At 37.9% G+C, this 25,405-nt stretch overlaps 1 protein-coding gene across 3 annotated transcripts; it reads right to left on the bottom strand.

Moving 5' to 3' along the window:
* Positions 1–52: 52 nt before the first annotated feature.
* PRPS2 (phosphoribosyl pyrophosphate synthetase 2) lies at positions 53–25,372 on the bottom strand. 3 transcript variants are annotated; one of them, XM_063341717.1, is made up of 8 exons: positions 25,172–25,372; positions 15,004–15,187; positions 12,321–12,341; positions 8,655–8,753; positions 7,455–7,579; positions 4,753–4,926; positions 1,729–1,888; positions 53–771 (listed from the first exon to the last, which is right to left on the bottom strand). In XM_063341717.1, exons 1-8 carry the CDS (start codon positions 25,291–25,293, stop codon positions 679–681), a joined length of 978 nt encoding a protein of 325 aa, XP_063197787.1. In that variant the 5' UTR covers positions 25,294–25,372; the 3' UTR covers positions 53–678. The 3 variants fall into 3 exon arrangements, with proteins under 3 accessions (XP_063197787.1, XP_063197807.1, XP_063197796.1); XM_063341737.1 differs by lacking the exon at positions 25,172–25,372 and adding an exon at positions 24,949–25,073; XM_063341726.1 differs by lacking the exon at positions 12,321–12,341 and having other exon boundaries at positions 25,172–25,371.
* Between the last annotated feature and the right edge of the window lie 33 nt (positions 25,373–25,405).

The raw sequence follows: 25,405 nt of genomic DNA, 5'->3' as shown, positions 1-25,405 counted from the left end.
GGGAATACTGAAACATTAATTTTACAACTGAAGACAATAACTGCACACAATAGATGTTAAGCAAACGATTTAATGAGAGCTTTACAAAAGAAAACAGCAGCCACACATGTCTTGTGGAAAAAAAAGAACACGAAGTGCATAGAACACAATTAATACTATGGATGTGTCAACAGTTCCTCAAAATTAACATGAAGTTTACATTCTGTTAGGGCTCACTATTCAGGGTAGTTAAACATAACAAAACAGAAGACAACCGCTGCTTGCCTGACCAATTAATAGATAACAAGATACCCGAGCTTGCGGCATTTAGCTTAACACAGAAAGTGATCTTATATGCATACATCACATTAAGTTCTATGAACAGACAGTTAGTAGTTCTGTAAAGAAAAATGGATCCGAAGCAGCAGTTTAGCAGAAAGTGAGGATGGGTACAGAAAAGAGAAGTTACACAACACAAGACTTCCAGACTCTCAAGGGAATTCATAAATTTTCTGCCAGACAGAGATTTATTGCCCATTTACAAAGAACAAATGGTAATTACAAGACAAATATAGTAATTAAACATACAAGTTCTGGACTTGTACAAAGACACTAATTTCTTGTGGTTGAGATGCATTGTTAAAAACAACAGTGCTCGCTGAAGGGACCATTGCCAAGATGCAATGTAACCTCCCGCAGTTACAAGGGGACGTGACTGAACAGGTAAGACACAGATTCACCATTGTGTGTTCTTCGAATTGCCTCAGCCAGGATCATGGAAATGTCAATAAACTGAAAGAAAAAAAAAAAAAATCAAGAAGATAATTTTTATGGGATACCAAGAACGATCAACTATACAGTTTATAAACACATATACAAACATTCAATTTATGATTGTGCTTTCTTACCCCTTCTAGGAATTAAAATAACATTAAAGCATTAGGTACTTAACATATAAGAACTGCATTAATACAAAGTACAAACTCAAAAAATTCAACAAGAAAGCATCGAATAAGATTGCTGCACAGGCATACTGCTGAAGAATTCTGGCACGGGGCATGCTGTCAAAAAGAAATTATTCTAACCATCAGATGGCAGTGTCTACTTGACACAAATACAGTTTAAGGGAAGCACACCTTTTAAGTGCTTGACTTGTTTCAATAAATACCAAATACATTTTAAGCTTTTTAAAATTCAATGTTGCATTACAAAAAAAAATATCTTTTATAACTTCCTCTACACTGTAGGAAACTCCAAAAGGGACACATGACTTCCCAGAACAATCTCATGTAAAAGCTACTGATGTAAGTCAGCTTTGTATTCTCAGTTTGGTTTTTAAAAAAAAAAAAAGTCATTATTATGTCAACATTGTCATCTTGAGCATTTTCATTAGTGTATTTTAAAAAAAAAAAAAAAAGAAGTCGTCACCTAAGGTTTCTGTGGCATCCACAACAAGATAACTAACTTAAGATATTGTTTGATATTGTATGATTAATATTGATTAAAAAAACACCCCAGTTTTAAGTTTGCCACTTTCAGTCAGGCATACTCAAATCTGTTGCAAATACCAAACATCTTGCAACATATTGTGCTACCTGAATCTCCTTTGACATGTTTTAGCAAGAAGTGCTGCAAACAACAAAGCTGCACAAGAACATTATTTTCTTCTCAAGGCACAAATTCTAGCATCAGTGAACAGTAAAATACAAATCCAGAGTTTAAACAGATGACACAAACCCGCCACTGTACCTGGATTTTTGGGCAGTGTTTCATTTTCTCTTCTTGGGGGATTGTATTAGTTACCACAACAGCCTCAAACGGTGCATTATTAATCCGAGAAATAGCAGGACCAGAAAAGATGCCATGAGTAAGAATGGCATAAACTTTAGTAGCTCCAGCAGATATTAACCTGTAGAAAACAAAGGAAAAGTATGCTGTGATGCATGGTTGCATACATGGCTATAGACGGAGCCAGGTAGAAATCTCTAAAATACATTTTACACATAAATTCCTCCTGGAAGCTAAAGAAAGATACAAATATCTACAAAATAATCCAGAACTCTTTCAGGTTATATGAATAAGTCTCACAAAAAAGTAACAAATAACTGCTAATGAAATAAAAATGTTCTTCTCGGTAGCAGCGATACTAATCTAAAATGCTGCACTTTTGACCACATCAGCACAACATACAATTGAATTCCAGTACATGCTCTCTAAATGAGGCAAAAATGAAGTAGGTTGGATGGCAGTATTCACAACTCTATTGCGCCTCCATTATTGTCCACCTTTATTTTCATTTGAAATTCAAACACTTTTGCTCAGAAAGAGTTTCTGAGGAAGAAGAAATGTTAATGATTTAAAGCCTAGCTTACTGCAAGGTTGGGGGAAGACACGCTGCTGATCCAAGCACACAGTGAAATGATGCAGCATAGGAGGGGAAAAAAAAAAAAGTATAAAGCAAAGAACTAGAACACCTTGTGAATGAGTCAGAATCTGTTAATTTGGTTTTGACACTCAGCTATGTCCTAGACACTTTTCTAGTCTTACAAAGGGAGGCCCTGAAGAGTGGTGTTTTATCAAATCATAGCATAAGCACAGTAAGATAGGAAAAAAAGACAAAAACCACAGAAACAACATCTCATTTTGAATGACTTAACAGAATCAAAGTTTTCCGGTCATTCTCAGCATTATATTTAGTAGCTGCAGCCTACAAGGAGAACGCACAGGGGGAGCGTGTACTTAAGTTTGTACTTAAACAAGTCGATCTGCTATATCTGGAAACACATTTCTTAGTTCATCTGCTTGATATCCATCTAGGTTGCTGAGATAAGAGGCCTAAAGTATTTTGGTGTGCAAGTCTAATTAAGCACAAAGTACATCTCACCTAGATTTGGCATTAATGAAAAGCAGTACTTCATACCAAGAAGAGGATATAAGGCAGAATTACTCCAGCAAAAGCATCTTTCTTATAAACACTGCAGAAACATTGATGGTTTCTGATGGTTTTAGACTTTCCTTTATAGAAATCTACTGTAGGTAAATAGCGAGTTGGAGGCTGTTCTCTTCTCCCAAGTAACAAGCAATAGGATGGGAAGAAACAGCCTCAAATTGTGCCAGGGAAGTTTAGATCAGATATTAGGAAAAAGTTCTTCACCAAAAAGGTTGTCAAGCAAGGGAACAGAATGCCCAGGAAAGTGTTTGAGTCACCATCCCTGGGAGTATTTAAAAGATGTGTAGGTGTGGCACTTCAGGACATGGTTTAGTGTTGGACTTGGCAGTGTTAGGTTAAGAGTCGGACTTGATGATCTTAAAGGTGTTTTCCAGCCTAAATGATTCTGTGATTCAAAATAGAGTCAGACAGGAAGTACCACATGGACCCTTTTTGGATACAAGAGTATTTGATACTCTCATAGTGTCTACAAATATATTGGACAGGAATATAAATTCAAAATGCTCTTAACTGAGACATAGTAGCTTTAGAAAGGTTTACATCCAAGAGTAGCAATGCTACAGTAAATGTTCAGCAACATCAATTTAAAATATTCCCCTGTCTTGCTCCTCAGCAGTTCCTTCCTGCTTTCAGTGCGCGCTATTTACAGTCATATGGGGGTGGGCTTTGCTATGAACAATACCAAAATACAAGATCTTCAAATGGAAGATTTTAAACCTCAAGTTTTAAATCCAAGTTTAGATTGCAGCCCTTGACCTCCTTAGCCAGAGTTGGTAGCACATATTTGGATATGAATGGAGCACTTCAGTATTACTTAACTGTAATACCTCAAATTTGTTCTTAATGAATTTCAGTTCATTTCTTCAATTTGTCAACATGATTTGGAAGCTAGAGTTACTGCCGTACATCTTGAGTTGTGAAGATACAGCCATAGGAAGAATTAATCCTTTGAGGAATCAGCAGGTTTTTTAAAAGGCTACAGACATTACCAAGTTTAGTGCAGTCAACAACACCAACTTCTGTGGAAAAAAAGAACCAACCAACATACTGCTACCCTGAAATATATCAGCATAAAGCCAGCTGCAAAAACATAAAGTAATCCTTTCTACTTAGCACTGCTAAGGCCTCAGTTGAGAGAGTGGGTCTACATTCACGTGCTCCACTTCAAGAAGTGGACCAACTGGAAAGAACCTGGAGGGCATGAACAACAGAGCAGAAGTCTAGAAACCATGCGGAAGAACTGAACAAACTGAAGTTACTTAGTCTAGGGGGGAGTGAGAACACTCTTCAACTAACTTCCTGACAAAAGACAGGAAAACTTATTCTTACCTTCACAGATGAAAAGGACAAGTAATTTTAGACTAAAAATGTATGTTAGAGGTTAATATTAAACACACATTGAAACACCAGGGAGAAAATACTTTCCAATATTAAATCTAGTAAAGCTTTGTGAAATATTGTCTAAGGACAGTGGAAAGGCTCCAACGATGAGGTTTAAGAGGAGAATGATTTTCTAACTGTCATTCTGCCTTGGAACTGAAAAATACACTAGATGGTCCAAGTCCCTTCCAAGTTATATGACTTTTTATTTATTCTTTCCTCTTTCTAAATACTGATAATATATCTCTGCAAATATTTGCTCAATTCCACATTCTAAAGAAGGACACAGTTTGATCACGGGACTGTGACTCAAAGATCAGAGTGACTTCATGCTACAGAGGTCAGGTTGGGTTATAAGCACGCAGGACACAGCAACTGCATTCATCAGCTATCTGCAGGTTACAGCACAGGAAGACAGAGGGCCAGTTCATAATAATACTTACTTGTCTGCTGCATGACATATTGTGCCACATGTGTCAGCCATATCATCAACAAGAATTGCTACTCTGTCTTTCACGTCACCAACCAAGACCATTCTGTCCACTTCATTTGCCTTCTTTCTCTCCTTATGAATGAGAGCAAATTCCACATTCAGTCTGTCAGCAATTGAAGTAACCCTGTTACAGGACGAAACACAACACATTTAGAACACTATTTTAAAAGAACAGAGGCATGCACGTGTATTTTTCATAAAACACAGGTTTATGTTTCATTACTTTCAAATTACTGCAGCACAAACTTTTGCTAGTAATGAGACAGGTCAGAAACAAGCTTAATTCACTGCTAATAGATACAACCAGAGAGTCTTAAGCTATACTCCAGAAACAGGGGTGTTTTTTTTAATTGAATTAACTTTTTTTTTTCCCCCTGTCATTAAGTGCTTGGCCTTGAAAAAATTTCAGCAATTCACAAGCTTTTATTAAGCTGCTGCAATACCTAGTCACACTAGATAATTTAAAGTAGAGGTAGCCTCAATTCTAAGCCTACAGCAGCACGCACTTTAACATCCTAACTGATAATACCACTGCAGGAATGTGAAAACAAACCAATGGAAAAAACCAAACAAGTTAATAGTGATTAATAATTCTTTAGCAGTACTTGACTAGTCATCAAGTAGCTTACTTCATTAGCAATTCCCTTAGCAATACATCTGCTTGACAAAGATCTTTTAAAACTATTCAGAGTGACCTCTGGTGGCCAGACAAACATCCAATAACAAGCTTAATTTGTTACAGACTTCTGATTACTTTTTTCAGGTTTGGGTTTGTTTGGTTTTTTTATATATATATATATATATATATATATATATACACACCAGAGCTGGTAGGTGTAAAGACACAGGAATAAACATCTTTCCTATGCTGGTTCAATCTTGTAGTCTGTCTTTTAGAATATGTTTAGAATGTTGTTAACAAGGTTATTAAATGCACAGTTAATAGAGAATACAGTTTTGTTTCTTTACCACTTAGATATGAAGGATTTGTTAGTTACTGCATTTCAACAGCTGGTTGATAAACAAAAACCCCAAATGTTTTGGCATTTTTTGTGAACAATAGTATCATTTCATAGCGAGTCTCAATACCTCAGAGGCGTTAAGATATGAATAGAATTTGCATGCCTTATTTCAGTCACAAAAATTAATAAGCTGGGAAAAAAACAAGCCAGTGATAAGAAGCAAAAAAAAAGGTCAGACATTTGAAAGAAGTGCAAGAGCATGTTTGGTTTTTTGTTTTTTTTTTTTTTTAATTTCTTTAACATTTAGAGATACAAATTTTAAAGACAAACTGTCCTCACATTCTACTCACTTTTCATTAACCCAAGTATTATTTTTAAGGTCTACAGGTTTTAAATGGAAAGGCCAAACCATTTTCTTTACATTATATTACTGGAGGTGAAGGAGAACCTGTGAAAAGCAACGTCTTTCCTACTGCAACTGCTTGGTTGCATTACAACAGAAAGGTACCAAAAATAAGCTGTACCTACCTATAGTGGTCCTCAAGAAATAAACTCTCATGATCAACTTTATCATATACAAATATTTGTTGGGGGGGGGGGGGGGGAAATGCTGTCTTCTGACTTGAATGCTAAACAAAGGCTGTATTTTGTTTAAAAACAAAAAAAACCCAAACCAAAACCAACTGTGAAAACAACAGTATTTAGATAGGAACAAGCAAATTTAATTGACTGAGTCATCTGAATTTTAGCATGCTTTCTATAGTTTATATTCTTCAGACCTTTAACTTGATTAATCTACACAGAAACAACTATTGAGTTATAATCAGTCTTATTTCCCTATTAATTATTGGAACGTGAACACTCACAACAGACACAAGGACTTAAATTAAAATCAAATTATGACAGTCTTTCACATTTTTCCCCATACTACCTTCCAAACATTTAAATTGCTGTGGGCTTACAGGGTTCTTACTTCATTTGTCTTTGTTCCTATTGAATTTTGTAGCAGCACCTCAACGGCATGCTTTGCTTTATCACCTTTCCAGTCAGCGTGTTTCTGAGCTTTTACATTAGTTTATACTCAATAGATAGCAAATATAAGTCTGCTAAATGAGTATCACATGCTGTAAAGCAAATGAAGAAACACTCCAATGAACTACCTTTTCTATTTTCACCTTTTGCCACTGAAAACAAAACTTCACTCCCTTTTTTCCAGTATTTACAGTGCACAACTTTGGGTCAACGGGTTTACAGCTGGAATGCAATAACATAAAGGAAAAAGAAACACGACTCAAGCAAGCTCTTACCTAAATGCCAGCAGGTACAGGCCATATGCTTTGACAGAGAAGGGAAACTTAGGCAATTCCAGAGCGAAGCAGGAAGAGGTGCAGCAACTGGACTAAAGAAGCAAGCAGCAGGAAAAATCTCTTCCCTCCTGCGGAGGGATTCAGCTAATGAGGCCATATCCAGGGAGAGAGAAAAAGATATCCTTTAGAGTATAGAAAGCTCCTGGATGTTTTCAAGCATGAACAACACTGAAAGAACTATTCTGTTTTTACAGTGCAGTTGGATTCATCAGTGTCATACCCTATATCTTGCACAATTCATAGAGGAAAAAAGAAGACTAGACAAACTAGTTCATTAACCACTAACTATATGAAAAAACAACAGTTTTAGGCTTGTATAGTACCTTTTTGCACCACCTGCATCAGGTGAGACTATGATACAGTTTCTCCACTCCAAAATGTTCTCTTTAATCCACTGCAGCACTGCAGGTTCTGCGTACAGGTTATCTACTGGAATGTCAAAGAAACCCTAAGCCAAAAGAGAAAAAGAGTTTCATCAATGTATGTTGATGTGTTGCCTGGAACAAAGACACAAGGAAAGAATCAAGCTTTTCATACATGGTAGAAATTTATTAGTATTTTACACTAGCCTAATTATGCCTTCTGATATTCATATCAAATGCAGCAGAAGTTGGGCAAATGTTAAGGTCTCTAAAAATCTCACCCAAGAGTAGTGACATAAAAAACGTCTGTTCTCAAATGATATAAAATTCAGAAGAGATCACCTTCAGGCACTCCAGTAAATTCATGCTTATGAAAAGCTCTCAAAAAAATAATGCAGTGAGTAATACTCAACTTCCATAAATTTCAACTGTCTGACACTAACAGTAATATTTCAATATGGGGAAGATTCAGATTAGTATTGCTTGAGCAACAGAAACCGAATCTTTCTGTTTTTGTAATGACAAGAAATCCGTGTTAGACCACACATGAAACTGCTTTCTATTTGCATGACAGTCATCTAGCGTAATAGGAAATTCCGATTAAACAGCATACCAGAAACGGAATAGAAGGTATTTTCTAGAAAAAACAAGGTATCTTGTAAAGAGGTATACATGAAAATGACGAATTATGACTGCTCTGAGTAAAGAGTTTTGTGATTTGCTGGATTCAGCAGTAAGCCAGCTAAGGGTTGCCAGCCCCCATCTCCACTTCTCTTAAGAGAATATTGTCCCCTTGGCTGTAACAACAAAACTCTACCTAGGGCAATACTATAATCTCTGACCTGGCCAAGATTAAAAGAACTTGCCGCAAACCAGTATATTTGATATTCTGGGTGTTCTTACACTAGACTGGGCAAATTCCACAGAAGACTCCAATGCACAAGTGTTCAAAGTCAAAATCACCCCATAAAAATCAATGCCAGTCTCTTTTAAAAAGATAATTTAATTAGAAACAGGTAGTGAGACTTTCTCTGAACCCTGAGAATTATTACACTTGTGTACATAGCCTTTCAAAACAATGAGAAAAAAACCCACAGAATTAATATTAGCCTTTCAGTTCAGTAAAGCCCCTAGTCACAGTTAGTAAAAACTGATAGTTACCTGGATCTGAGAAGCATGCAAGTCCATGGTGATGATGTGGTCAGCCCCTGCAACTGACAACATGTTGGCAACAAGTTTTGCAGAGATTGGAGCACGACTCTGAGGAATGAAGCACAAGTGTTTAAATTTTAAGAAGATTTCAACTAGATGCAAGGAGTCAGAAAATTAGCTACTTCTCTTGATTTTTTCCTTTAGAATATTTGGAATCTAGATACAAAGAGCTCCGGAACTTTAGCCAAACTAGCCTGTCAATAGCTAATCTTGCTACTAGGGTTTTGAAACTCAGCAAAACATTTAGGAATATCTAAATCAGTTTGCACAGTCTGCCTCATCATGCATTGTGGTAATTAGGCTAACTGACAAGCAGATAAAATTGGGATATAATTTTCCAGTTCTTCTATTTAAAACTTTCTGCCATAGAAAAGCTAACTGAAAGACAGACAATCTCCATTTCTCTAAGCCACTACCCTACATTAACATCCAACTCTCAAGCAGCTATCCTGTTCTAAAAAACATTGCCAAAAACGCAGATTAAAGGCAGAGTGAACCTGACTTTTGAAAACCAGAGTTATGATCAAGCATATCTTCATGATACAGTATAGCTTGTAACAGATCCATGTTGGCAGGGATCTTCTACCCTGGCCTATTTATTTATTCTTTTTTGCTAATTCAGGCTTAATTGTTGGGTGCAATTAAGAGTCTAGAATTCCCAAAAGGGACAGAGGGGCTGGGGAAAAAAAAAAACAAACAAAAAAACCAGAAGCATAGAGAACAAAAGAAGAGTAAAAATCTAATTATCTAATTAGAAAAGTTAACGCCAATGTCAAGAGCTTTTTAAAAGTCACAAGGATGCAGAACAAACAGCAATATAAAAAAAGAGAAGATGGAAAATAGTGACTGGAAGGTACCTTGAGCAATGCCAAAGTTTTTTCAGATTTTTTTAATGTCTGAAAAAAAAGCTATGTCACCCTAGACAGCTTTCTCTGTAACAGAAATACTAAACAAAACCTCCTGTTTTCTTTTTGTGAATCTTTAAATAAGGCTAATAGCTGGCAATAACATTAGCATGAAGGCAGAACTTCAATTCAGAGATTCCATTCCATCAGAGAGACTTTTGCTGGCACAGCATTCTCTCCTGCACAGTTTTTTATCAAACAGCCTCATTTAGCCTCCTAGGAAACCCCACTCCCTCCGCCCCTATACACACAATTACAGAGTATCTCTGCTCTCCTTCCTGGTGCTTAAGGGCATAACCTAAAATAAGCTGAAGCACTGCCGCTTTAACCTGGATGCTTTTCTGTCTGTGTCATATCAAGGAGCCAGTGTTCTGCTCAAAACTTTCACTAATATAGGTGGAAATTTGGCATTCCTCTGTTTTAACCTGCATATTGTTAGCATACTTCCAGAAAAGAAACTGAGATATTGCAGTTTTTCTTATGGCTGGATCAAGTTTATCAACATCATTACATAAATTCTTCATTTTGAAAACCATCCCTCTTGGTTTTAGTGGTGATGTTCTATGAAATACAGTTTGGTCTGTATAAGATACACAGAAGATATATGCAACAGCTATCACTTCCCTAGATCTCTGCAATTCAAAAGCATATAACTTCCATAAGAATTTGCTATCATTAGCACTTCAGCACAGATGATTTTCCGATTACTGAGGACTATGCTGCTCCTCATTTAAGGCCAGTTCTGTAAGGTCCGAGTTGGCCAAAGCTTTCTGTATATTTCTATTATTAATAGTAAACTTTTGGTTAATGCCATTCAAATTCCTGATCACTTCAGCTCATCTCTGCAGTACAAACTGACAGTTTTAAGCTGGGCTTCAATTCTCAAACCTTTGGCAACATCTAATAAAACAAAACTACTCTTTTGACTCTACCACAATGTTCTCTTATCAGCTCTTTGCAAAGATCTGGTTTGATGCTACAGTAAGCTGGACTAACAGGTGATACTGAAACCAGAGGCTGGCTCCGCTGCTTGTCCCATCCCTTCTTCCCAGGCTATACACTTCCGTCAATTCCCTTGTGCTGCACACCGGGACTTGTCTGAACACACAGCAGCCAGATGAGGCAGCTAAATGAAAGAGAAGGGAAAAGAAGATGGCAAACCAGGACCACCCCTTCTGGCAGAAACAAATAAGTAGTTCAGGCTAGCTGCTAAAGGCAGATCACATTCTTCCCGGAACATGGTTTGCTATTTCCACTCCATCCAGCATACTGAATTTTGCTTTTATTTTTTTCCATTTCTGTTCAATGTGCATACCACTTAGCTTGTCTCATGTATCAATACCATGAGTATCACCATCACAAGAAAAACACCAACCAACCCAAAATACTTTCCTGCATCAAATACTAATGTATACGTTACCAGTTGGTACTTCTTTCAGCTGCTGGCCTTGCAGGCTGCCTTCCCAGAAGGAAGAACTTGCAGGTTTTACCACTAGGTAACTTGTTTTAGCAGACATGCACACATCACAGATTGCCTACGTGTTGGTGAACAGAGGGTCTTGGAAGGAAAGATAGCCAGACACCAATACCTGTTTCTCAAGAATGGGCTAATAGGAGATTAAGACAAACGAAGTTTGAAGCTATCTGACAGTTTCCTTTACACAAAATTGTGCATTAAAGAAAACACACATGACATGTTCAAAAGTATTTAAGATTTGATTGCTTGCATAGAAAATAAAGTTTTGTGCTACAATATGATCCAAATGGAAGATTATTTGAAAAATCAAAGAGAGTATATTCATGGGAACCTCAGATAACCTGGCCTCATTATTCAGAAACTTGGATGACAAAGGTAGATGAGAACTCAAGATTGTCTTTATCTTGGAGTTTGTAAGGTTTGCTTCTGATCAGAGAGGTAAGAACAGAAAGAAATCCACAGTATTCATTGTTCCATTCTTTGACAGAATTTGAGATTAGTTTCAGAATTATTAGTGTGAAACGCAACATTACATTATGTACAGAAACTAAATTGAAAAAAAAGAAATCACTATGGTTTTAGTTCCTAAGCAAATTCCCTGCTTAAGTGTAACATGTTATATAAAAGATTTCTTCCTTTGTGATGCATTACAAATTTATTCACAATTCTTAAAGTTACCAGTGGCAGGGGGGAATCCAAAAAGCTAATATAAAAAACCTTACAAGAGTAATTATGCAAAGGACACATAGCTGAAAGTATAAGCTATCCATCAAGATTAAAGCTCAGTTGTCTTTAAGCATCTTATTATATGGCCTTGCTAAACAATGCATCACATGCATACTGCACAAAAAAAAAAATCCAAGAAATTCCAAAGATTTATAACTGGAACTTTCACTTCCAAGAAAGCCAGTTGTAAACTGTATGGATACTGAATGTTCACTAATGTATCACCTAAATTTATTGTTTCAAAAGTGAGATACGCTTTGAAACTTCAGAAGTTGACAGCCATTATCTTGAATGTCCATATTAATTTTTAACGGAAAGCTATGAGTTTTCTAGTAGCAAATTATTCCACAGGAATACTGTCACGGCCTAGGTGAAACACAACTGAAATCAAGAAGTGAAACTGAAAACATTCCCAGTTATACATAATGTAACCCAGTAAGTTTCACCATTTAAGGCCATATTAATGGAAATGCATAGCGTTAGATTAAAAAAAAAAAGGATACCTACCCAACGCTCCACGGACCCCTTCTACAAATCAAAAAAACAAAGTTACATGAGCTGTAAAACACCAAACTCACCTGTCACTCTACTTCTAACTTATCTCAAAGGCATCTCTCCAGCATCCTATATGAATGTGTCCTGCCCACTTCTTGGAAAGTTAGTATAATTAGAGGATGCATAAATGCAGCAGTGGCCAAAGCACAAATACACCTGAGCTAATTTTAAATTAGTTAGTTTGTGTATCAGAAGTATTCTAGTTTACGGCAGAGCTTGACTGCGACTAAATTAATTTAACAACTTTTCTACTATTCTCAGCAGGCCTTTTTTTTTTTTTTAAACATCTGTTTCTCATGTAAGGCTAGTCCAGGTTTAATGCTAAAATTTCCAGAGTAGATTACCTACACAGGCCTTGTTCAGAATATGATTTTTTTATTGCAAGGTGGTTTCCTTAAATAAATAAATGAAGAGCACTTTCATTGTTCTCAGCAATCATAACTGCAAGAGAAGCATGAAGAATAAAGGGTTATTTCAAGCAGTGAGAACTCAGTCTATTTAGCTCTTTATGGATTAAAGTCAATAACTTAAATTCAAACTGGAAAAGAGCATCTAGCTAGTGAAGATTATACTGCTTCAGTTCATAGTCAAGAAAACTACAGCAGTTTCTTTCACCAGAGCAAGGAAAATCTGTGTACAATCATAGGAAGAAAATGGCTGGCACTTTGGTGACACTTCAGACAGCACAAAGCTCGTGCACTCCACATGGGTCAAAGACCAAGTGATGTGATGCAATCCAACAGTGGGAAGAAAGATCTCCCCGTCAATAAGCTGCCCGATGTTGACAGCTATATTATAGCTTATTTTGCAACATGGAGGTCAACTACCAAGGTTAATTTCCAAAGATGGCAAACATTTTCTCAATTGCAAAACTGAGGTTTAAAAAAAAAAAAAAAAAAAAGAGAGAAAGAAAAAAAAAAGAAATGGCTTGCCTAGAATTGTAGGAGAACTCAGTGCCACCCAGAGAACAGTCTGGAACAATGCTCAAAATCTATTAATCTAAACCACTTTCTTAGGCTATCCATCTTCAGATGGCATTTCCAAAACACAACATGCTCCTGGGTGGCATGATAGGCCACCACACTGTGGGTTTTAAGTGTCTCTTGGAAGTCTGCCACATGGGTTTTGGGTACCCTTGACAAGGCATAACCTAGATGCATGGAAAACTTGGCACCATACTCATGCTTTTCTCACACCAAAACCTTACAGGATGGTCCAGCAAAGTATTCCAATATGAATTTGGGCATCAAAACCTAGTGAGATGCTTTCCTTCCCTTTCAATACAATGTTTATCGCTCCCCTTTCAAGCTCTTTTGATAAAAAGAAGTCTTTCAGCTTTCCTGATTGCAGGAGAGCATTATTCAGTACAAAAGACACAAAAATGAAGTTCCAAAAGATGTAGGCAAAGGATAGGGAGCTAATATTTAACTCCCGAGTTCCGTTTTTGCAAGTATAACAGTAGGTCTTCATAATATTAGTATGGTGTTAGAGAGCTTGCACTTAAAGAATGACTGTACTAGAAAATAACTTTTTGTATTTAGTTCTGTTCTCAGACATAACAGGCTGAGCATTACATATTTTGTAATATCTGCTATTATTTTTTAGCTGCTGCATTACTTCTCAGTTCTGCTATGTTTTATTTTATATTAAAGAACGTAAAGAACAATAGAAGCCTTTCAGGACGGTTTTCTTGATGCCCAAAGCGAAAGGGGGGAGGGCAGTCCATTTATGAGAAGTATCAGAGAGGGGCAATTTTCCAAAAAGACAACCATTGCAATCCAATCTTAAAAGCCAAATTCACATTTATTCTTGTTAGTTTTTTTCAAGTGAGTTTAGGTAAAAGTAACATTCACATAATTTAATAGAGGTTTTTGATATATATATATAGTAAAGCCAGGAAAGTTTAGTTCCATTTTTTTAAAAATCAAACTCATTTGTCACAAAGAGTTTGTTACTGTGTTATCAACTTGGCTGAACTGGTATATTTATCAGTTATCAAATTCAAGAAAAGGTCCCTAAGATCAGAAGAGTATTTATGGGGTTTCCATACAATTTTTGGTCTGCATGAATAATAATAATTACAGATATAAAACCTTTTTTTTTTTTAAATGTCTTGCAGCATAAAATAATGCTTTTATTAATTAAGGTTATGCATTGCAGATTTACTCAGTTCCTTCCATTTGTCTCTCTGTTTAACCGTATAGGGTAAAACCCACCTACATAATGGTTACTTCACTTCAAATTTAGGATTTAATTACATGCAATTAAAATGTTTAAAAGGGGGTACTCACTTCATATATAGAGTTTTAAAAAAAAGCAGCTATAAAAAGCAGGAAAACAGTCCCATAAAGTGAGATTTGCTAGCAGAGTACTCAGCAATATACCACACACAGGATGTACCTTCTTTTTCAAATTGAAGGCATGTCAATTATGTTTTGACAAGCAAAAAATAATTTCTTGTCTCACTTCATTCACCTATAGATGATATAACTGAACATTTTACCAAGAAAGAATAAAAAAAAAGTGCAAATCTTTCAAATCACTTAGATGTTTATGAAAATAATTTTCATCTCCAAAAATTTCAAGTGACCAAGCTGAAAAAAAAGCCTTCCATAATTACACAGTTCTTACCTACCTTGTCTTTCTTATCTTGCCTGGCGTATGGAAAACATGGAATTACGGCAGTCACTCTGGAGGATGATGCAATCTTGCAAGCATTGATCATGATGAGCAGTTCCATTAAGTTGTCGTTTATTTCACCACAGCCACTCTGGATGATATACACATCTTCTCCTCTCACACTTTCACCAATCTCTACACTGAAAGAGCAGGAGATGACCATTTAAACACTTGAATTACTGAAAAAGCATTATTAAAGAATACAAAAACCAGTTTTGTTTTAACAAACTTCCATAGGTTTATCCCCATTTAGACTAAGATTTTTTTACAGCGATTTGGATAACTGTCCTCTTGATACAAAGCCTATTTCAATGTAAGCCAGTCTAAAATTTACTTCAGCCTAAATATGGTCTTTGTAAGGTTAGCACCAACCAACACATAATTATGGCTATAGCGCTGATGCAGCTGACATTGTTATTAAAGTTGATACTGCTTTTTGTGGTTTAGTCTATGTATTCTGTGTCCTTGCAATCTCCCAAGATGACCATTTAAAGAATAACTTAGATGTTATGTACAGAAACAACAGAGACAACTTCAGAACATTAAATACTACCTGCATCAAAATACTTCCTTAGAAAGGACAATTATTTTTTCTATGATAATTGTTACTAAATTTGAGAAACTACTGCATTTTAGAAGAGACAAGTATCAAACCACACCCCAAAAGCAGACATCTGGTTAAAATCCACACCATTTTTTTAAGATTAATTTACACTTATGTCCAAGTAAAGTATTTCCTTAAAAAAATAAAATCTTACAGAAAAGCTAAGAGAGCTGCTCATCAACAGCTCACCACACGTCAACAACTTGCACATTGCATGAGTTGTTTGGTGTAACTCTGCTTACATACTTTGGTTGCGTATCATAGTATCTAAGACTTATTTTATTCTTCTACAGATTTCAAGGCAAATTCTGGCACTGATCACTGCTCACACCACAGAATTCAAGAATTAAATAGAGCTTATAAATAAACAGGGAATTTAAATTAAATTAGTTGAATGTGGATTCTTTTTCAATTCTAGACCCAAGCAAGAGAAATCTACCGTTAAACCACACTAACTTTTCACACCTGTTACTCCAAAACTCACACATAAAAGCAGTAGACTAACCTTCATTTTTCTCAGAATCCATGCACAATGTACAAGAAATAATGAGGCATTCCTAAATAATGAGGAGATCAGACCTTTCAAACCCATGCTCTACTAAGTTAGTCTTAATTATTAAATGCTAAAATGTCCTGGGCCCTTATTTAAAAGGTTGCATCTTTACCTAAGATACAAATAAGAAAAAGCTTCCAGCAGGAAACCATCCAAATGGCCCAGATGTGGGTAGAATATTTTCTCTGATGGGTCCTTCAACGCTGAGGCTTGTTCTAGCGAAACACAGCCCAAACAACTTTTGTTTATCAGCTTTCAGGCTGCTGTGTAAGACTCATTAGCTTTCTGTAGCTACAAAACACAGAAAGGAATTTACTGCTTAAAAACATCTTAATGATATGCAAACATTTGATTTATTACCATTGAGATAGTTGAGTCCATGCTCTCAGCTCCCCTATTTGACTCCTCTGCGGTCCCAAACAAGCTATAAAAAAAGATCCTGTCTTAATTTTTCTCCCTAACTGAAAGAATTTTTTTACCCAAGAATGCTAGTAGCAGGATTTCTTAAGGTCAAAAGAGAGCAAACCAGCTAGCAAACACCAGCACCTCCATAAGGACAGAGGTGGTCAGGGACAGCACAATCTGCAGGTACGTCAGTGTTAATCCAGGAAGCCTTTTGGAGGCTTTCATCATGGCACAAAGACACAATTTTTTGTTCATAAAACTGTTACTTCCCTGACCAAAATTTTTGATCCACAGAATAGCGCTGTTCAGAGAAAACTGTTTTGATCAAAATATTTTTAGTTTGTTTTCCTGTTTGGAGATAAGAGTTTGGGTCAAAATAACTTAAGTTCAGCAAGACACTAAGCATATTCCATAATTGGAGGAACTAGTCAGACTTAACTATAAGTTAAGTTAAAAAACTACCAAAACCAGAGTTCCACTTCCCAGAAGAATAAATAAAACCAAATAAAGCAAGCAAGAAACCTGTCATTGCTTCTGAACACAGAAATCCAGCTTTGAGTAAAGCATCTACCCACTACTATATGGATGCAGCCTCAGTCATCATTATAGATTCATGGTTGTTATTATGAGGGCTCTGAAAAAAGATAATTGCCCCTTGACGTGGCACTTACACAGACCTGCTTAATAACAAGTGTTGTTGCATACCACATCTTTGGAATAGGTTCAAACACCACCACCACCACCTGCAAAAGCCCTATGGCACCTCTTTAAACCCAATACTGTGGAGTTACGCTACAGTTCTGAAAATTAACCTAGGAGCCATTACAACGAAGAAAGTAGAAAAAGACTGAGAAGAAAACACTGTCAATTTTCAGGGGAGAATGTTATTGGAGTGACAAGGGGGGCAGAATAAGAATTTATTACTTGGGGAAAAAAAAAAAGTAACCACATCTTTCATAGATACGTTATGTAACAGGAGAAAAGCTGCTGAATGACAAAAATAGATGATCTTAATGTTCATCATATACACAAAGAACACTGAATTATAACACTCGGAGTTGTTTTGCTCCTTTAGAAAAACAGTACTTTCTAAGCACTCTGCTAACAAATAATAGGTTTCAGAAGATCAGGGAATATACTTTGATATAAATATAGATCTGGTTAACACAATGGACCTGAAGTGATGCTTCTTCCATTGCCATTAACTGCTATATTTTCAATGACCTTGGGCTAGCAATAACTTTTTCATCTTGTAAACAACTTAGAAAACAAAAATGCTGCTACTTTCTCTCTTGGAGCATTTGAACTTTTGGTTACACTTTTCAGGCCAGAATGAATGACATGCTTATTTGGCACACAGAAATGTGAATGTATAGTGTATAGAAATACCTCTTCTAGTGGACACATAAGTTATGGGAAGACTAAAATAAATCAAGCTTAAATTAATACTTGCATAGCACTCAGGAGTAACCCAGTTAAAGGTGCCAGAGAATAGCATAATGTGATTCTTGCACAAAGATCTTCTCCCAGTCAACTGGAGACAGCTGTGCAACAGATCAGTATCTGTTGTTTGCCTTCTTATAGATTGCTATTAAGAGGTATTATGTAGACTCAACCAACAGACACACAGCTGCCTATTTTACCTTGATCAAGCTGCACAGTAAAAGACAACCAGTCATTGTGTTGCAACTATACCATCAGACATAGCCTGGACTAACCACATTAGGGTTTTTTTTGCGTGTGTTTTTATTTTTGTTGGTTTTGGGGGGGTGTCGGTAGTTTGGGGTTTTTTGTTTGGGACTTCTTTTTTGCCTTCTTTGGTTTGTGTGTTTTACACATTCCATTATAAACAGGCAAACAGTAAGAGACTATAAACTCTAGTATCAGATACCTGAAGCATTGTATTGCCAATATCTATTGGACAACATTAAGCTAACAGCAGTCAAACTTTGTGACAGTTATCTTATTAACAGTACTACTGAATTCAATTTAGACCACCTATATCATGACCTAATTAACTGTTTGGCGGGCTGTTTAAACAATTTCAATAGCGAGGACACAGAGGAAGGACACAAGAACAAGCTCTTGCCTCAAGATTACAAGATCTGTTTGTTTTATGCAATTTAATCAAATTCGGCTATTTGGTAACACTCAGTTTAAATAAACTTCTTGTTCAAGAAGAGTCAACAGAACCTGTACATTAAAAGCCCTGACATCACACAATTGTGTTTTAAAGTAAAAATTATAGAAATTAATACCCCACAAAAGTAATTAACTATTTGAGACAGTTGCTTGGAATCCACAAGCACAAGGCTCTAGCTGGGAAAGATAGGCATAATTCAGGACATGAAGAAAAACAAGTTTGAGTGTTGGTATCTGCCTTCATCTTGCAAAGGCTGATTTGAGAGTTCAATTTAATAAGTAGAAACTTTTGGATAGACTAATAACCATGAATTAAGAATAAGGCTCAAAACCCACTTGTTACAAACATATTTAAATGGCTGAAGCATCCATTAAGCAAAACTCAAAATCAGGAGTAACAGCAGGCTGAGCTCCTTCTGAGATAGATTTATAGTACACTCCCAACAGAACTTATAGCGATGGGAATTTTGAATTTATACATCCTAACTAAAAAAAAAACAGTTGTGGGGAAGCAGAGGAATAAGTATGGAGAGCCAGACTAAAACGGTAAATAATGTAAACCTGTAACCAGGATCCTGTTCAAATCATGCACTTAAAATGGCTCTAAGTACCTTTTAAAATAATTACAACAGATTAAGTTTCCAGCCATGCTTACAATAAGTAAGATTTCTCAGGCAATTTACGTGCCAATAAAGTAGATATGTTCTTCAGGCACTTTTAATAACCAGAGAAGAGGCCAAAATTTAAAGGTTAGAGTCCTCATACAGTGTGCAAAAAGAATCAATATCTCGGAAGTGACAAAAAAAATCCACATGCTGAATTTGCAATTCATTGAAAGCCAACCAATGGAAAGCACTACACAGAGAGGTGTGTTTGACCTCTTACCTTTGGGAACACATTTTACAGCATAAAGTCTTTTAATGCAAGACCTCCAACTTAACTGGGCAAATATTTTGACTGCCATGATGTTATATAACAGAGTAGGTACCAGAAAAGCCCAAAGCAACAATAAAAATGCCAGAGTTGGTTTTAAGTCTATAGGTATCCCATAACTCCTGGCACTCATGATCTTCCCTCAACTCCAGGCTCTTCCACTTTGATTAACAGCTCCAAGACCAACCCCCACCTAGATCTTCATGGACAACTGCCTTGTCCTAATGGTGGGCACTGGCATGGTGAGTACCACAAGACGGGAAATATCTTCTTCACCTCCACTCTGGCACACAACCTGTCACAGCAAGAGAAAAACCACCTTCACTTGAGCAGCTCTGGGTTGAGCCACATGCAGTCCAAAAGGAACCCTCAGAAATTTAGAAACAAAGGTCTAACAAGCCTAAGCATGTGCAAAGAATCTTCAAAGGCTGAATGCCAAACACTACAGCTGACATGTGGGATTGTCAGCCATTATTTATATGGGTCATTTTTTGTTTTTAAATTTCAAGCATTTAGCATCTAGTTAAAGATGCGCACTGTATACAGCAAGGTCAATAAAGTGGAAGTCTCAAACCAAAAACTTTGAAGGGCCCCTACAAGAAAGCAAGCTGGAGAGGGACTTTTTACAAGGACACATAATGATGGGATGAGGGGTAATGGCTTCAAACTGGAAGAGGCTAGATTTAGGTTAGTTATTAGGAAGAAATTTTTCACTCTAAGGGTGGTGAGGCACTGGAACAAGTTGCCCAAGGAAGTTGTCAATGCCCTATCCTTGGAAGTGTTCAAGGCCAGGCTGGATGGAGCAGCCTGATCTAGTGGGAGGTGTCCCTGCTCATGGCGAGGGGATTGGAACTAGATGGTCTTTAAGGTCCCTTCCAACCTAAACCGTTCTATGATTTTTGGACCTTTTAAGATTCAGAGCAATGAACAATGTGATAAATGGCCGTATTTGCTGCATCTTCGATTCCCTATATAAACAAAACCTACACAACATGCAATCTGGAAACAATTTTTATCTAACTCAACCAAGCTGATAAAATGTTTCTCCAGCCTCCCCTTTCTCATGACAGCATAAGCAAGCAGGGAGTGAGGGGAACAGCCACCACTGCTGATGCAGGCAGAGCACAGCCCTGGTTGCAAATCACACTCTCAGTGGCTGAGTGGTATGAAGAGACACTTCACATCCCAGCACATCCCTAATCCCTACCACCTTCATCTGATTTAACACCAGCTTATCATCTGAGCTTTCTTACTCCACGATTAGGGGTCTGCAAACACCATAACCATTTACTCCAGTGAGGGTGATACAGCTCATGGCCCCCACAGCAGCTGAGCCCAAAGGAACCAGGGTACAGGAGATGTAGCAAGGTCATGTCTCAGACGAGACAACTGCAGTAGAAGAGCTGGAGGACGCTGAAGGGAAGGTGGGAGAGAAATGTTACAGTCCTGTGCTGAATTGCGCATCCCTGGTATTTAGCAATGATATGAAAGTTTCCAGGTTTGATCCTGATTTTTTTCAATTATTTACTTCATAGAACAAATGGTTTTCATTACACTACTTCGTGTGAAATACAGACTCACATCCATCCTTGTAAGAATTTTCCACGGAAACATCAGCTATTTTTTTTTCCTATCTTCCCAGATTAAATTTCAGTCCAAGTCCTTTCAGTTAAGTCCTTCCTCATGGGTCAGTCGAGAAGATCTGCAAGAAGATTCACTTCAGCCAGTGAATCTGACAGGAATAAGCAAAGAAGCTCACGGAAATGGGCAGGAGCACTAACTACTTTCTCTGGGAGAGATGTGTGTAAGAGGATGTCATCTATGACTCCAGTTTCTCCATTTTGAGAGTAACAAGTATTTCAGGGACAGAGTTAAAATAAATAGTCTTTAGAGAAGCAAACATACCATATATTGTAGGAAAATATATTTAGTTAAGTGATGTATATTCAATGATTATTTTTTTTTTGTCAGCTGACTCACCAAAAGTACCTGCACTGGGATTTAATTGTGTATCAACTATAATTAAATGCCACCTCAATGTATTTGGAGACAATTTTGTGAAAAACTTCAGAGCATTTAACATATGTATGCTTCTGCTACATGTCTGTCAAACAGAGTTTCACAATGCTGAGGCTGCAACAGCCATGCCTGTTTAAGGACTTCAATTCCTTTCCTCTTCCTCCAGCCTGCCAAACTCTGCTGATGACGGTTGCTTGCTGGGTTTGAAGATGATAAACCAACTGAGCCCCCACTGCAGCCCTGACATTTTGCCAGATAAGTGAGAAGGTGGTGCCACCCAAGCTCCTACCGCAACACTGTGGCTGGCACTTAATTGACACACAAGCTTTGAATACTAAACAGAGTTATCTTCTACAACCAGGTATTATCGAGGAGCTCTCTCACTGCTTTAGGTTGGGTTGCTTGACTTTGGTGGTCAGCTGAAGGAAAACATTTCCATACAATTGAGATGGAAGGAGCAAAAAAAAATGGAGCAGTGGTTGAGTCTACCAGCAATTTCCCTCTCTTTTCTAGCACACACATTACGTTTCTCAGTTACAGACCTGCAAGAATACTGAATGCCAGTATCCAGAGAACTGAGATATTGCCAGATACGCTAGTCTCAGCATAAATTAAGAAAAGAAGCCTTTCCCCTTTTAAAGGTCCTGGAGTTGGGAGTGTACCTGCCCATTTAGCCACAGTGCCGGACCACCAGTCATGGTCGTATCCCTGGCTAACCTCAGGGTACAGCTTTAGTTCCTCAAACCCACTTACATGTGCTAAGGATTGGGACTGAGACCTAAAGCCTGTCTGAGTTGAAATATAATGCAAAATGTTTAATGACTCTTCCCTCCACTATATTCTGCAAGGCAGACTAACTGCAGTTCTCAAGTAAAGGCTTGCCACCTAGGACCCTCTGGCAAGGATTTAAGCCTGGGGCTGCATGCATTTATTGACTTACATGTAATTTACATTGAAGTTTAAGAAACTACAGCAAACAGAAAAACAGACTTTTTAACAAAAGATGAATCTTCTCTGCAACTTGCTAACTTAACAGATCTGACAAAGCAAGAGTTCGTTGACCGTCAGGCCCAGGCTTATCTGTTTGCACAGGGGTTTGCCCGAATGCCATTGGGAAGGTTTAAGGTTCTTTGAGCATTTTAGCACTCGGATTCTAGTATTCTGCAATATTGAAAATGTATTTTGTAATTTTGTTTATAAATTTAAAAAAGCAACAAAAAGAAGGGGGAAAAAAAGGCTGTGCTGGATTATCTGTATATAGGAAGAAACTTTGCTATGCAGACAGACTGAAAATCCAGGTGCCTCAGGAACGGACCACTACAGCATAAACATCTTAACTTTAGCTGTAGTTTAATTTCAAATACATTATTGAGGAATTTTCTTATTACTACTGCTGATTTTTTTTAAGAACATCAGTCTACAAAACTGGAAGGCCAACATCCTAAAATAAGTCATTAAGGATATTGAAAAGATTACCCACTTAAAACATTATATAGTGGGTAAAAACTATACTTGCTGAAAGGGAAACATGAACTTCACTTTAGAATCTCAAAAGCATGAAGTTGTAATAAAAAGGAAAACAGAACCAAACACTTAAGGATTTATAGTGTTAAGGCATTTTAAGTTCAGGGAAAAAAAGAAAGGAAAAAAAAAAAAAAAAAAGACAATGCCAGACTCACAGTGTTACAGCAGAAGCAGCCAGAAATAACGTTTAGATTAGATACATACCTCATATCTATACCACAATACATCCCTACTTGCCTAAGAAAATTAACTGGCACTGCTAGATTAGCCAAACCACTGACATGCTGCAGTCACCACTACCTACTTGTTTAATGGCAGAGGCCAATACTGCACACCTGGAAAAATAGGTGGAATGATAGAGTAGAAATTATTGTATCCTGAAGCCTAGAATTAACTTACCTCATAAAATAAATATGCAAAATTTGGAGATAAGTTTCTACCTTGGGTGAAATCCAAATCAATTAACCTCTGCTTAAAATGTAGCAAAGAGGAGAACTAAAGGTAAGTGTCTCCGGAGAATAAACATTTTAAAAAATAGACATAAGTTAGCAAGAAAGTCATGCAACCAAACACACAAATTAAGTTTTATCATGCAGAAAAGAGATCAAAGAGCAAAAAAGTGAGTATAGGGCTGGAAAGACTTGAGAGAAGATTTAAACCTTCGTTTAATCAGGAATGAATAGAAGAATAAACACCAATAGAAGAGGGTTTATAGTAATGCCAGTGAGCATAACTAGAACAAGAGCAATTAAACTGAGAACGCAAAAACATAGACAGAATAGAAGGACAAGCTTTGAGAGAGCAATTTTAGAATACACCATGGTAATCTTTCAAAGGAAGCAATGAAAACACGCTTGTTCAGGAGATTCAGAACAAGAACAGATAAAAACAAACACACAATAACCTCAGAGGATAGCCAGCAGTTGGGAACTTGTGTTTTGGAACCAGCTGGTATACACCTACAAAGAAAAACAGCTCATGGGAGCTCATACACCTATATAGGAAATATAGGCGTATATTTCATACACCTATATAGAAAAGCATCTGCACAGTCTTACCAGCTCATGGGATGATCATACATACAGCTGTCACCTCAATTTAAAACTCTTCATTAAAAATGAGTAAATAAAACACATGGGTCAGGAAGCTAAGATGAGAAACTAGCTAAGAGAGGCAATATTGGTAGAAAAAGCCCTGGCAAGTGCATTCTCAGAGAGTGGAGGTGAGCAAGCTATCCTGATGGTTTCACGCAGGATTTTTTGCACTGTTATCAGAGTCACCCTCTGCATTTGGCTGGCCAGGAACCTAACACACCTGCGCTTTCAGTAGTAGGCCAGGGTCATCATACCAACTGTATTATCCTCATGCAGGACCAAGAGTCTGGGGCTAAGGAGGGGAGCCACGCAGGAACTGTGACTGGTGTCACACGCACACAGCTGGCTGCTGACACAAAATAAAGACCATAAAATAAAGTGTGATTTGACACAGGCTCTTTTTCAAGCGTCTGATCCATCCTCACCATCCTGTTCTCACATCCACTCGCATACAGACCTACTTACAAAAGCGGTATAATATACCATAACTCATAAAATCAAGACGATTTCATCTCTAGGGAGATAAAGCTGCTGAACCATTTCATTAACTATCTGCAAAGGGTGAGATGAACTTCAGGCTGCAGACAGGACAGTTCCACCCTCACCCCACAGGAGGATGCTCTTCACCTGCTCAGGGGGACGTTGCCACCCCCTTCTCGGGCGCCAGAGCTGCCCAGGGCATCGCTCCCTACCGGCGACAGCCCGAGCGACCGGGGACAGGTCCGCTGTGGCTCTTGTGCCCCACCAGGCCCCTTCTGCCACCAGCGGGGGGGGAAGGGAGGACATCCATGACCGGGCGTGGGGAGGGGGAGCTGCCCCTACCCGCCCTGCTCCACCCCACCCCACCTACCTGGTCTCCTGGTTGCTGAACTTCTTGGTGACCACCTTGCCCAGCTCCAGCCCGAGCCGGTCCGCCACCCGCTGGGACAGGTCGTGGTGGGAGCTGCCGCTGAAGAGCACGATGTTCGGCATGGCGGGACGGAGACCGGGGCGGCGATGGCGGGGGACGGGGCAGGGGGACACGAAAGAGACCGCGGCGACCACGGCACCCGGTCAAATAAGCGGCGCGGCCGGCCCGCCCCCG

The sequence above is a fragment of the Chroicocephalus ridibundus genome, chromosome 1 (genome assembly GCF_963924245.1).
Source record: "Chroicocephalus ridibundus chromosome 1, bChrRid1.1, whole genome shotgun sequence".
Classification (NCBI taxonomy): Eukaryota; Metazoa; Chordata; class Aves; order Charadriiformes; family Laridae; genus Chroicocephalus; species Chroicocephalus ridibundus.
The sequence above is the reverse complement of the archived record's forward strand: the minus strand, read 5'-3'. Positions and strand labels throughout refer to the sequence as shown.